Source organism: Larimichthys crocea, chromosome XVII (assembly GCF_000972845.2).
Source record: "Larimichthys crocea isolate SSNF chromosome XVII, L_crocea_2.0, whole genome shotgun sequence".
Classification (NCBI taxonomy): Eukaryota; Metazoa; Chordata; class Actinopteri; family Sciaenidae; genus Larimichthys; species Larimichthys crocea.
This window is the reverse complement of record NC_040027.1, coordinates 5249393-5264382: the sequence shown is the minus strand read 5'-3', so window position 1 is coordinate 5264382 and position 14990 is coordinate 5249393. Positions and strand designations below refer to the sequence as shown.

The 14990-nt window shown below is 41.3% G+C and overlaps 1 protein-coding gene across 8 annotated transcripts in view; it reads left to right on the top strand.

Moving 5' to 3' along the window:
* The first annotated feature begins 4747 nt into the window (after positions 1-4747).
* The window catches only part of lrrc7 (leucine rich repeat containing 7), an 87327-nt gene continuing 77084 nt past the window's right edge, over positions 4748-14990 (top strand). For 3 of the 8 annotated variants that reach the window (XM_027290160.1, XM_027290166.1, XM_027290167.1), the window contains exon 1: positions 4749-5343. In XM_027290160.1, coding sequence (XP_027145961.1) covers positions 5319-5343 — 25 coding nt within the window. In that variant the 5' untranslated portion in view covers positions 4749-5318. Of the gene's footprint in view, positions 5344-14990 lie in introns of all 8 variants that reach the window. The other 5 variants (XM_027290168.1, XM_027290162.1, XM_027290165.1 and 2 more) reach the window with 3 other exon arrangements.

Here is a 14990-nt window from a genome sequence, read left to right as displayed (position 1 = left end):
AAATTCGGCTCAATTTCTCGTTTTCTGTTCCAATCACCAAAAACAAAATTTCCACTTCCATATTCCGTTTTAGTGGTGGGCGGGGCTCGTACGATTTTTTGCCCGGTACTCTTCAAAAATAAAGGTTCTTCCGTTTGACAAAGTTATTCTTATAAGGGTGACCAAACGTCCCTTTTGGCCGGACATTCTACGTCCTGTCGGGGGGCTCCTGAGGATTTTTTTCTTTATAAATTCATGAAAATGTCTGGTTTTCAATTGACTGGCGCTTTGCACAGGCTGTCCTGTGTGTGGACCTGCGACGCGCACACTGGCTAGTAGTACTGACATAGTAGTGGCATTTCCCGGAAATGCCACTACTAGAATGCACTATCTGAGGCCAATGCCGCTGACCTGTAAGAGCAGATCCCACTATCTGAGGCATTGATTATCTCTCAACTGCTGACGCTGTGTGTGTGTGGTGTAATCTGGGTATGTGCAGTGTATGTGTAGCATAGCCAGGACCCAGGGGCGGGCTTACAGGAACAGAAAATAAAAAAGTACCTTGGTCGTTATGTGCAGTTTTGACCTATTTTTTCATATTAACAGACCAGTCGACTGTGAAAGTCATCTTAGTTGTGGACCAAGTACTTTTTATTATTCTGTTTTCTGGGCATAATGGACACAAGCTGAAACCAGAACGAGCCGTTTTTCGTTTTTTCGTTTTGACAAAAACGAAAAAACGAAAATTCGCTCAATTTCTCGTTTTTGTTCCAACACCAAAAACTAATTTCCACTTCCACTTTCCGTTTTAGTGGTGGGCGGGGCTCATACGCTCTTTGCCCGGCACTCTTCAAAATAAATTTCTTCCGTTTACAAAAATATTACTTTATTAAAGGAGAGACCAAACGTCCTCTTTTGGCCGGACATTTTTACGTCCTGTCTGGGCCTCTGAGGATTTTTTTCTTTATAAGTTCATGAAAATGTCCGGTTTTCAATTGACTGGCCTTTGCACAGGCTGTGTGTGGACCTGCGCCCGCACACTGGCTCAATTCGTGGCAACGGCCACTACTAGATGCCACTATCTGAGGCATTGATTAACTCTCAACTGCTCCGCTGTGTGTGTGCGCGCGCGCGTGCGTGCGCCACGGCAGTTGCTGCTGTTATGGCATTTGTTTTTTATTTTATAAAACAGTCAGTGTTGTATTACACTCGATGGAGAGAACATTTCTTTTTACGTGAGTTCGCATTAATTTGCGAGGTGTGGCGCAACTGCCACGGACCTGCCGCGCAGCTGCCGGTACCTGAGGCTTTAAATGTCCCAAGGGCTACTCCGACTGACAGTAGGTGGCAGTCGCCCCTTTCGGTGTCTGAGTTGACGCCCCAATTGTTTGTCAGGTATGGAAGCTATTTAAATATCCGATCTTAAAATCACCTAAAATGTCCAACATAAAAGGTAATTGATACAGTTAAAGCATTGTTCATACCACTATTCATAAAGTGTCATATCCTATACAGTGTGTTTTCTCACACTTTTGGATGGTCATTTTAGTTTTTAGTAATGAATTAAGTGAAAACAAATGACCCCGCAAGCAACACAAATAATGCACTTTTGAAGAACTTTTTATTTCGGGTAAAGCATTCCATCTCCAAAGTGTCAGCAAAAACACAAATCTAGCAACATTTAAATATTTATTCTTTAAATTAACAATGTGTTTCACACTTTATTTAGTGGCCTACCTCACACACATACACACGCACAGTCATGGCAGCTCGCTGCGCCACACAGTGGTTAAGAGATTATTTAAGAACCTCCCAAATTAATGCGGAACTCACGTAAAAGAAATGTTACTTCCATCGAGTGTAATACAACAATGACTGTTTTATAAAATAAAAACAAATGACCATAGCAGCAGCAACTGCCATGGAGCGCACACACACACACGCTGTCGAGTTAGGTTCTTTATCTATTTAATAAAGATGCTGAGACGGATTTCACGTTGAGTCTTTACTTCCACATTTCACATGAACTTTGACCCGTGGCTCTGTAACAAAAACATAACCTGAGGTTCCCCTGTAAGACCGCCCCCTGGTGTCCTGGCCTAATGCTACACACATACTGCACATACCCAGATTACACCACACACGCACGCACGCGCGCACACACACAGCGGCAGCAGTTGAGAGATTAATCAATGCCTCAGATAGTGGCATCTGCCTCTACAGGTTAGCGGCATGTGCCTCAGATAGTGCCATCTGCCACGGCATGTGCCTTTAGATGCCACGAATTGAGCCAGTGTGCGCGTCGCCGGTCCACACACAGGACAGCCTGTGCAAAGCGCCAGTCAATTGAAAACCGGACATTTTCATGAACTTATAAAGAAAAAAATCCTCAGGAGCCCCAGACAGGACGTAAAAATGTCCGGCCAAAAGAGGACGTTTGGTCTCCCTTTAATAAAGTAATATTTTTGTCAAACGGAAGAACTTTTATTTTGAAGAGTAAAAGAAGGGCAAAGAAGCGTACGAGCCCCGCCCACCACTAAAACGTAAAGTGGAAGTGGAAATTTTGTTTTTGGTGATTGGAACAGAAAACGAGAAATTGAGCTGAATTTCTCGTTTTCTGTCCCAATCACCAAAAACAACACTGGCTCAATTCGTGGCATCTAAAGGCATCTAGTAGTGGCATTTCCCGGAAATGCCACTACTAGATGCCACTATCTGAGGCACATGCCGCTAACCTGTGGAGGCAGATGCCACTATCTGAGGCATTGATTAATCTCTCAACTGCTGCCGCTGTGTGTGCGTGCGTGCGTGTGTGGTGTAATCTGGGCATGTGCAGTGTATGTGTAGCATTAGGCCAGGACACCAGGGGGCGGTCTTACAGGGGAACCTCAGGTTATGTTTTTGTTACAGAGCCACGGGTCAAAGTTCATGTGAAATGTGGAAGTAAAGACTCAACCTGAAATCCGTCTCAGCATCTTTATCAAATAGATAAAGAACCTACCTCGACAGCGTGTGTGTGTGCGCGCGCGCTCCATGGCAGTTGCTGCTGTTATGGTCATTTGTTTTTATTTTATAAAACAGTCATTGTTGTATTACACTCGATGGAAGTAACATTTCTTTTACGTGAGTTCCGCATTAATTTGCGAGGTTCTTAAATAATCTCTTAACCACTGTGTGGCGCAGCTGCCACTGACCTGCTGCTGTGCGTGTGTATGTGTGTGAGGTAGGCAACTAAATAAAGTGTAAAAACACATTGTTCATTTAAAGAATAAATATTTGAATGGTTGCTAGATTTGTGTTTTTTCTGACACTTTGGAGAATGGAATGCTTAGCCCGAAATAAAAGTGAAATTATTTGTGTTGCTTGCGGGGTCATTTGTTTTCACTTAATTCATCTATAAAAACTAAAAATGACCATCAAAAGTGTTGAGAAACAACACCTGTCATAGGATATGACACTTTATGACATAAGTGGTATGAACCGAATGCTTTAACTGTTATAACATTACCTTTTATGTTGGAACATTTTAGGTTGATTTTAAGATCGGATATTTAAATTAGCTTCCATACCTGACAACCAATTGGGGCGTCAACTCAGACACCGAAAGGGGGCGACTGCCCACCTACTTGTCAGTCGGAGTAGGCCTTGGGACATTTAATAGCCTCAGGTACCGGCAGCTGCGGCGGCAGGTCAGTGGCAGTTGCGCCACACCTCGCAAATTAATGCGGAACTCACGTAAAAGAAATGTTACTTCCATCGAGTGTAATACAACAATGACTGTTTTATAAAATAAAAACAAATAACCATAACAGCAGCAACTGCCGTGGCGCACGCACGCGCGCGCGCACACACACAGCGGCAGCAGTTGAGAGATTAATCAATGCCTCAGATAGTGGCATCTGCCTCTACAGGTTAGCGGCATGTGCCTCAGATAGTGGCATCTAGTAGTGGCCGTTGCCACGAATTGAGCCAGTGTGCGCGTCGCAGGTCCACACACAGCCTGTGCAAAGCGCCAGTCAATTGAAAACCGGACATTTTCATGAACTTATAAAGAAAAAAATCCTCAGGAGCCACAGACAAAAAATGTCCGGCCAAAAGAGGACGTTTGGTCTCCCTTTAATAAAGTAATATTTTTGTCAAACGGAAGAACTTTTATTTTGAAGAGTGCCGGGCAAAGAAGCGTACGAGCCCCGCCCACCACTAAAACGGAAAGTGGAAGTGGAAATGTTGTTTTTGGTGATTGGAACAGAAAACGAGAAATTGAGCCGAATTTTCGTTTTTTCGTTTTTTGTCAAAAACGAAAAAACGAAGAAACGACTCGTTTCTGGTTTCAGCTTGTGTCCATTATGCCCAGAAAACAGAATAATAAAAAGTACCTTGGTCGTCGTTGTGGCCCTAGCCTCAATATGTACTGTATGTTTATAATAATGAAACATCCAACATAAGCACACAAAAATGATTCTCATTTGAAATCATGTTTTAGCAACATTTGGGTTATTTTTGTCTCACAGGAAAAGAAAGGCAGCATGGCAACAGTCTCAGGGGCAGAGAGAGAGTGTGTGTGTGTGTGGTTACACGGGGAGATAAAAAGACGACTTCTATTCTTTCTCTTTCTCAAACACACAAACACACACATCCGCACACAATTAGGCTTACAACACACGCGCGCACGCTCGTACGCACGCAAGCACAAACGCACCTACTCTGGCGTTCTCGTTCCATCTTCATCCATCTCTCCCTCCCTCCCTCTCTCCTCTCTCTCTCCTCCCTCTCTCCTCTCTCTCTACGGGGGATAGATGGGAGGAGACGCTCCTGCTCAATGTGTTTTCCCTGCAGCGGGGTTCACGGTTGCGGAGAAGAGGAAGAAGAAGAAGAAGAAGAAGAAGAAGAAGAGGAGGAGGAAGAGATTCGAGATCCGGTCAGAGATTCGGTCACGGAACCGTTGATTCGGTGTGATTTTCATGAGCGCACACTGACCTTTCTTTCCCGTCGTGGTCGCATCTTTTCCTTCTTTCCTTACATGGAGGCGGAGCGAGGCATCTTGTGAAGAAACCAACCGAGGAGATCTGACTGAAAGCCGTGTGCGTAACCGACTTGGATTTAAACCTCACCGACTGATCCTGAAATGAGTCTTACTGCCCGGGTTGATGTGCTCATCTCCCGCGTTTTCTGGCCCCGCGGGTACTAAAGATGCGGCTGGTAGCGCGGGTACCTGTCCTGGTTTCACACCGGCTCGGTTCGTCCCGGTAGACTGACCCTATCCGGTGCTGCAGTGTCCACAGGGGCCACTAGAGTGATTTTTTTTTTTCTAAACCGGATCGCCACCAGCAGCCTGACAGATGGATAACTACTCTACTTTACAACGTAAGGCCACACGGATTGACACATGCCTACTGCAGTATTTGTCATTCAGTCTGTTAATGATGGGCATGCCTCAATGAATAACCACATTAATAATAATAGACTGTGCTCTAGATGTGCACAAAAGCCATTTTTATGTCCTACACATCCCATAAATATGCTGCCATGTCCATGCTTATATGAAGGTATCTTGTATGGTAATGTCATGACCATACAATTTTAATTAGGTTAATGTCATGTGACACATCTAAGGTCATTATTTAATATTTGCATCAATATTGCTATAGAGCAACAGGACCTGGCACTGTGTGCTGCATGATTTTCTCCTCCACCTCTATTTCTATCAAAATGTTCCCTTCATCCTTTCACGAGCCTTTCAAGCTCTGTGATGGGCTAATGAAACAGCCATGACTGCAGGAGAGTGAGTGAGAGAGGGGGAGTATGTGTGTGTGTGTGTGTGTGTGTGTGTGTGTCTGTGTGTGTGTGAGGGGGAGGATAATATATGATGCAGTGACATATACCCTCCTGTCCTGACATGTAGTCCTAGCCGTTCTGCCATGATGGCTTTGTGGTTTTATATATAAGTCTCTCTCTCTCTCCCTCTCTCTCTCTCTCTCTCTCACACACACACGCACACACACACACCTGTTAAATCCAGCAGCCTGAGGTATTGTAGCATATTAGCCTATCTCGCCCATTATTTAGCTGTATCAGTCACGCTTGTAATGAGAAAAGCTTGTTAACCATCCGGCTAAATGCTTTATTGCTGCTGTTATACACCTGCACAAGGTTTAAACGCTTTTATTGTCTGGATCATATTTTTTGTGGTTATGTGCTGTGATTTTTTTGTTCAGTCTTATCACTGAGCAGCACACATACTGTACGTCCTCTGACTTGCAGCCAGAGCACTAAAGCAACATGCGAAAAGGGTGCTTCTTCTAATCAAAGGGAATATTTAATTACAGTCTTCAATGCAACATATTTCAAAGCTTCTGTGTGTATGTTGCCTCTAAGATGAGTTCTATTAATATGGTTTCTTTTCAGCAGGGCTTTGCGGTCACTGCTAATAGCCTTATTTTGTATAATTTTGTGAACAGGCCTCTTTCTTTGGCATCGTGGAGCATAACCTGCGTGTATACAGAATATAGTGCATGTAATCATTCTGACATGTAGAGTGACCTGCCTCATTTATGTATGCAGTGCTGTCTCTTTCTTTGTGCCTTTAATGTATAACCTTGTCTTTCTGTTGGTTTAGACATGGAAGACTCACTACTTACTTTTTGGATAGTCTAAAGTCAGTATGTGCATACAAAAAGTATTAAAATACCTGTTCGAAATGTGTTCCAGTGGCAACATGACCAAGTACATCTACTATTAGTATTGTGCTTTAGTGTGCACTTTGAGGTACTTTATTTAAATACTTCCATTTCTCCATTTGATTGAAAAACGTACTGCTGCTACACTGCTAAAAGGTTTTTAGGACTCAACTTTTGACTGAAAAAATGTAAATGTAAAATTGAGTTTTTTTTTTTTTTTGCTGATCAAACGGCTCAACACTTTCTAAAGTATGCAAAATCAGCAGAAATGCTTCTTAACATTAATGCAAATTTGGCAGCATTGGCGAATCAGTTTCTTTGACTTTATAATTGAAGTACGTTTTTCTGAAAACACTTCTGTACTTTTACTTCAGTTACAGTCTGAATGCGTTTACTTTTCATGTAATGGAGTATTTTTACACCAAGGTATTACTGCTTTTGCTGAAGTAGAGGATCTGCATATTTCTTGTACCCATGCCCAGCAGTGTTTCCAGGTATTTGTGGTCTCTTTAGTGACATTGTGCCAGCTGTTAGTAGCAGTTATGTTGGTTCACTAATTGATCAGTCAATGGATAGAAAGTTAATCAGCAAACCATTTTGATAATGGATTAATCATTAAAGTAACATTGTACAGCTTCTTAAATGTGTGGATTCATTGCTGTTTGCAACATCATGTTAGACAGATTCATCGCTAATGAAAAAATAACTATTATTAGTCATTGTAATGTCGGGTTGGTGCTTTTTTTCTGTCTTAGGTAGTTCCCTTTTATGATGGGAAGTATATAGACAAAACGGGTGTCCATGCTTGAGACAGTAATGATGGTGAAAATAGTATTAGTGTTGGTATTTTGATAGTAACAGTCTATAACCATTGCCATTAACTATTGCAGCCACATACTGTACCCATTTTAGTCTAACTATGGACATACTCACTAGTGTAAGTCCTTTATGCCAGTCTAAATTACAGTAAGCAGCTCTAGTGTTGAGTGTAATGCTGAGTGTTGAGAGGCTTCAGATCTAAGACACGATAAGTGCATTAATATTCCCTCTTCAAAGAGCAAACTTGCATGCAGCTAGAGGACGAAGCTTGGCTCAATCTCTCTCTGCTGCTCCACTATAGCTCTGACAGGACACTGCTGTTCCCGCTGCTGCTGCTGCTGCTGATGCTGCTGGTTGCCTAGTGACTGTATCCGTGGAACTGGCTCCCATCGTCATGGTGATGGGCCAAGGAAAAGAGACCCAGTGAGGGAAGGGGGGACAGCTACCAGTACATCTGCAGTGGGTATTATGATGGTGGGGATGAATTGTGATATTATGGAGAAATATGATGATTATGGCGGCTCTGATTGTGATTTATTGGCGTTGCTGGTTTTGGTGATGTCACTGATGGTACTGGGGAAAGTGATAGTTGGAATGAATTGAATCTTTATTTTATTTTAGACCCAACATTTGATTGAGTAATAAAGTGAATAATATGCAGATGAATCGATGATGGAAACAATCATTAGTTGCAGCCTTACATCAGCAGTCTTTGAGAAGTTTCAACAGCTTTTTGAGAGGACATAAATCCTTTGTAACTTGTGTTCAAGCTGGCCAAAGCTGCAAACATTTTACAGCCACTTTTCAATCATACAGGAAGTGAATTTACGTTCAATTTTGGATGTACAGCTCGAAGCAGCGCACATGTTTAAGCAAGAAACTACACATTTCTGTAATGTTATAAAATCTTGCAGCATTTTTTCAAAACCACCAAATCCATGTTGGTGAATCTTTGCAGGATTTTAGAGAAGCAGAGAGGAGAGGCGAGGAGGAAGGAGGGACAGACAGAAACATTATCCTCTTCGTCACGGCACATACTGTACTGTAGATTCACGCAGGCTGCATGAAACTGTTCCAAACTGGTCCCACAGAGGATAAATTTATCTTGTTCGCTTTGTTCATTTCACTGGTTTAATGTGATGATTTTCTCCACTGTGAGTACAGATTCATAAGAACAGATTCATATGGGAGCATCCGTTCTGTCCCCTTCCCAGTCTCAGTGACAGTGTTGCCATAGTTACATCATGCACATTGTTCTCTCTAGGGTGACATAATTATTTGGCTTGAACAAGAGATTCTGGATCTTGGTTTAACAGCAGAATTAATCTTAAAGAATGAAATAGCCATGGCAACTCTTATTTGTGTGCTTTTGTAGAAAAAAAACAACTCGTCCAGGCACAAAAGCTGATGGACAGCATGAGATATATGACCAAAAAATCAGCATTAGTAAGGAGGAAATACAGAATCATTGTGTTTCAAAAAACGTCTTTCACAGTTTAGCACTGTCACTTCACAGCAAGAAGATTCTGGGTTTGAACCCGCTAAGGAGTTTGTGGCTGTGGCTGTTGAACTTTCTGCATGTCCTACGACATGCAGGTTCATAGGTTAACTGGTGACTTCGAATTGACAGTTGGTGTCAATGTTAGCATGCATGATGGCCAGCTGGGTTTGGCTCCAGCGACCCTGTGATAAGGAGGTTATGGAAAATGTTGATAGAATGTGCTCCTCAGAGTGTGCTCGTTATGGGAAATGAATGAATGAATGAATGATTCATCATGCAAAAGTTTTATGTCATGGTTAATTGAACATTTTGGGGACTGTCAGCCAGACAAAGCAAGACATTTGTAGACTTTATGAAACTGTGATTGTGTCATTGTCTGTGAGAGGATTTTTTTGTTCTGCTTATATTTTCAATCCAAAGATGTCAACTCTGCAGCTTTCTACAGAAGTCCTAAGATGCCTGAGACAGTGTCCTATTGTCTTTGTCCTTATTTATCCTATTTTGACATGCTTCAGTTGTTTTGAGTAGTAGCAAAAACTATACCTTAAAGTGAAAAACGTCTGTTGCAGCAGTGTCATGTGATTCCTCATTCCTTACTTGGAGGTCCAGAGTATACAGCTGTGGCTCAGCAGGCATCTTTTGTTTCTTTTTTTTGTGATACAGTGATGGGACAGGTCAGAGTGCTCCTGGTATTTGTCTGTCTCAACAAAATGTCTCGGCTCATCCTTTGTGATAGTTGCAAGAACACCAAAGAATACTGGCAAGAAGAAAGTCAAGTCAGGATGTTGTAGCTTGTATGTAGAAGTCCATGGGATGTACAGAATATGGTGGCAGGATATTAAAATGTTGGTAATGGACAAATGAACAGTTTGACAAAAACCATAGGTCACCATGCAGTTGCTAAACACCCTGGCAGGACTGTAGCAAGGTGTTTCACACTGTACCATAGGCTCAGTGTGTGTGTGTGTGTGTGTGTGTGTGTGTGTGGGTGGGTGTGCACGCGTGCACGTCTTTCACACTTGTCCAATGTGTAACACGGTGTGACCCAGTGTTTCTGTTGAATCTGTTGAGTTTGTGTGTGTGCATGTGTGTGAGTGCAGTTTTATTTTCCTCCATGTTGTCTCCATGTTTGCTGCTTGCTCAGTTTCACTCTGGAGGGAACTGACCTCAGGCAAGTCGTGTGAATTTAAGCAGGATATTTTATTCTTTTGTCAGGCTAGATTGTATGAATATGTGTGGAGCTCCAAATCAACTATATCAATGAATATATATTTTAAATTAAATAAATATAGAACTGTCTTAGAAATCTTAGAGAATACATGAAGATGAAACTTTATCATGTATCTGCTTCTGATGTTTTTTTTTTTTTCACTTGAAAGACTCTTTGTGAGCTCCACTTTACATAATAATGATAATAGTAAGAATAAGAATCATTTCTTTTCAAGCTTAAGCACAAAGTGGTTTCCAGATTAAAGGATTTAGCAAACAAAAATGTGAAAAATTATAAAGCCATGTAAAGCAAATGGAAGTGAAGTCAAAATGAAGTTTGTATATAAAAAAAGTGGATAAAAGAATTAAGCTCATATTAAGCAAATGAAATGTAAGGGATCCTTACATACATCATACAAACATAGTGCCAAAAAAAACCCTCTTGAATTGTGCACAACCCATAAGGAGGACTGGATTCGAAGTATCAGAGTTTAAGTTGAATTTATTATTCTTGTACAAGAAGGAGCGTTTAATAGTGCAACACACAAGAGGGGTTACAGAGAAAAGGCTCCCTGAAGAGCCTTGACAATAAGTTCTTACACACTCTCTAAGGGGCTGTCTCAGACACCTCCCCATAGATAGCATCATAACGTCTTTCTCAGTTCTCTAATCAGTAGTCAGCAGAATATCTCTTAGTCTAAAGGACACCCCCCCGACCTGTCTCCAACCCTTGTTCTGTTCTGAACTTATACATACAGCTGAACTTTATCTCCCTGCCAGGCTCAGCAGAAACGCGAATAAAGGGAAGTGCCCACAAGACATGTAAGAAATAGAAACACATACACACATTATATGCTTTAAAAACATCTGAACCCCAGTATGATCCTAATTTTTGTCCACAAAAAAAAAGTTTGAGGACCTAAAAAACAAACAAACACATGGAATATTGAAGTAGTTAATGAGGAAATAACAGAGCACAATAATAATTATACTTCCCTTGATCAGCACTTTTGCTCCTGGGTTTATCATAATTCATGATAAACACCTTAGCATCAAGATTTCGACTACAGATGCTTTGAATGATGTAAAACATCAGTACAACTTCTGATATAAGTATTAAATTATTGGCTTTCAAAAACATACCAAAGAGATCCAGGAATTCCTGATGAGGGGGTGTGATGTGTGACACACCCAAGAGACAGGAGCATGTCCACATGTTGTCGTGGGCGACCCAGTCTCCTCTTAATAAGACAAAGTCCTGCACAGCCTCTGGTCTGAGCTCTTTGTTAGATGACTGAGGATGTTTGAATGCGAGAGAGGGAGACAGAGAAAGACCCCGAGGCCTCTGTTAGACTCTTTAAGATCCTCTCATCTGTTTCACACACAGCATTTAACATGGATGTAATTTGAACCTATTGAGTCTATTAATGGCCATTTCATTGTGGCAAAAATAACCACAGCCTTCATTAATGCCAGAGTGCAAACCAGCTGGAATAAAAGCAGAAACATGTTATTGAATTTAACATGTGATTAAAATTCGTAGCAATCTCAGAGAAAGTTTGCAAAGCAGAAACACAAGAGAGCACAGGGACTAAAAGACAGAGAAGAAGAATGAGAATGAATTTGAGAGCAGAATAATCTTTCTAAATCGACAGCATCTGTCTCCTGTCCTGTCTCAGCTCAGCTGTCACTGGCTATCAGACAAGATACAGAGGAAGAGCCTGAGAAATAGCTTTTCTCCTTGTATGCCTGGGATTGCAGCTATTTTGGATTTTATCATGTCAACAATGTAGCTTTTTTCTCTCTGTAATCACCATCCTTCATCTTTATATGTCTAGATTTTTTTAAAGGATTATTAAAGGAAAGAAACTTGTTCTGTCATTGTCAACAAATCCCATGACTTTCTGACTCCACCAGCCTGTAGCTTTCCATCCTAACCCACTCGTTTCCTACTGAAGACATAAGTCTTCATGAATGGCTCACAAATATGTAGTTCAATTTTTCAAAGCACATAGATCGTTTTCCAAAACAGCTTGTAGCAAACGTTACTTAATGGAGACTATTTCTAGCTGCAGAGTTGGTGATGGCAGCACAGTGTATTTAGAATTCCATAACATTTCATAACAAAGTACAGTGTGTGTGTTCATAATGTTTTTATGTAAAAGTATCACACTACTCCACAACAAGTACAAGTTGTCTGTCAGAAATCTCAGTGTACAGTATAAAAATTGAAAGGCAGCTGTGGTTTGGAGGCCAATCAGCCAATCGTAGTGTAAAAGCAATTTGAGTGATCGGAAGACTAGAAAGGCGCTAAGTACAGTCCATTTAGCATTTGAAAGTACTTACTCTGTAGAAAAATGATTACATTTCTATTATATATGATGTTAATATATATTTTTTTTATATATATGATGCTGTTATATATGATGTTGCTATGATATAATTACAATGTTTGTGCATTGCCATTAATCTCTAAAATGGGCTCAGAAAACTGCCGTTTTCAGCTTTGTGACGATTTTCCAGTTAATCCGAGAGAGTTTTTAAAGTGTTTATTTACTTTCAAGTGAAGACAAAATTAATGTGTTTAAGTCTATCATGTGTCTACATGCTAATTAACTGAATGTGCCATTAGCAGGCAACAGAACCAGGTTCAGCAGCCAGACCAGATTTGAGAGCAACTTCTCCAACCGTTAACTGGTGTTATCCGTGTAGCTACCTTCATTCACACACATTCATACACTGATGGCATTGGCTGCCATGCAAGGTGCCAACTGCTCATCAGTTTTAGGAGCTAACCATTCATACACATTCACACTTTGACATACAGATTGGAGGAGCTGGAGATCGAACCACCAGTCATCTGATTAGTGGACGACCTGCCCCAGGTCCCTCAAAGGAAGGAAATTATTTTCCATCCTCTCCCCCCATAGCAACCAGTAATGAATGCACTAACAAGACAAAAAGTGCTGCTAAAACTTGCTTTGCCCCCAAATAACGAAGAAGAAATCTCTCAACTAAAATTAAATATATTTCACATCACACATTTTGACATGTCAGAACACACAGGTGTAACTAATAACACTCATGTCTTGATTCCACCTAAATGGAACAGAGTTATGATTAAAGTTATCTGTACTCCCCCTGCTGTCACAAGTCAATGTTATGTCCAGCCTAGGGGAACCGAACACAACAAGAAAGAATGCTCCCCTCTTTCCCCACTCCCAAGAATGACCATGGCCACAGAGCTGCAGTCCAACAAAAGTTGAGCTTCACCGCCCTCAGGTAGGGAGGAACAGCACCTGGGTGAGAGACCCTAAAGGTGGTAGCACCACCACCCTCTTCAGGCAGGGAAGAACAACAGCACAGAAAAATCACACATCAAGACCAAAAAATACTAAATTATGACCCTGGGTCATGTCTGCCAGAAAGTGGTTTAATGTTGTGTGTTCATGAGAAAAGATTTTTATATTAGAGAAGGGAGACAATACTTTATGATGGTTACTACAAAATTACAGGAAGCATACAGTGTAAGAATGTTGTGACATGTGACAAAGACGAGCCTGATTCTCTCTTAGTGGAACAGTACTTCAATTCTGCACTGAAAGATTTTCGTCCGTTCATGACTTCATCTCTGTGATGAAATGTAGTCATTTTGTTTGACAGTGATTTTTCTTTGTAGTAAAGTCCCCGGGCTCTCCATAGGCACCAATGTGTGTAGTACGTCAATAGACCACTCCACACCACGTGACTGAAGGGAGACCTCAGACCAGTGTGTGTGTGCAGCATAATGTGTAACTGTAGTATGCAAGTGTCCATTCATGTCTGTGTCTGAGTGTACTGAATGTGTGGAACTACATGTGACTATATAAATTGGGAGTGTGTGTATGTGTGAGACACAGAGAGGATTGCTGACTAGGAATTTTCTGGTCACAACACTGTCATTTCCACCCCTGAAAATCTTTTCCTTCGATCACTTTCCTGGTGTGTGTGTGTGTGTGTGTGTGTGTGTGTGTCTAAAGCTTGGGTGCTTAATGCATCATTGACTTTCTCTCACTCTTTCTTGCCACTTCTTGTTGACTGTCTCTCTCTCTCCCTCTGTAGCGTGCAGTATATCAGTATATGTAGGCCAGCTCCCACAGGTCTTATAGGCTCTATAGGTGTCCATTGGACTGCCTGTATGGCAGCTGTAGCATGGCAGCCCTTTCTGTTACCTTAAACATGCAGTCTGCAGGGTTTATTTGCATTTTAATGATGCCTGTTAACATGTGCACATACTGTACACTAGCAACTGATATATTTCAGAGTCATCCTTTAAATATTTGTCAGTCATCGTATCATAACAGTAAAAAGAATGGACAGCGTATGCGTGACATCACTCAGGTTTTGGAAGCACTGTTTTGAAGCTGAAAAAATGTGGCACTGGCCACGGGCATGATGGCTGTCCTCCCTTTTCCGCCTCGTAATCTAAAAATTGGCAGAGACGTGGATCAACGGGGGTCAAAAGGTGGGCTGTTTGGGTTGATTCATTTTGAGAATTTTTTACTGATCCCCACACAGTTAACATGGAAAGGCAGCATTTAGAGAAGTAGAATGATGTTTTGTTTTTGTTTTTTAATCTAGTCCCTTTCATCATCCTTCAATTCCTCAGATTCATCTTGCGACATACTTTAGAGGTCCTGACACATGTCTTGTCTTGAATAGTTTCATGATGAATTGGGAGCTTTTACATGAAATGTTTTTTCTCCCATCATGGACAATATTTACACTATATTAAATGATGATATGAACACCAGCTGTAGTAACAG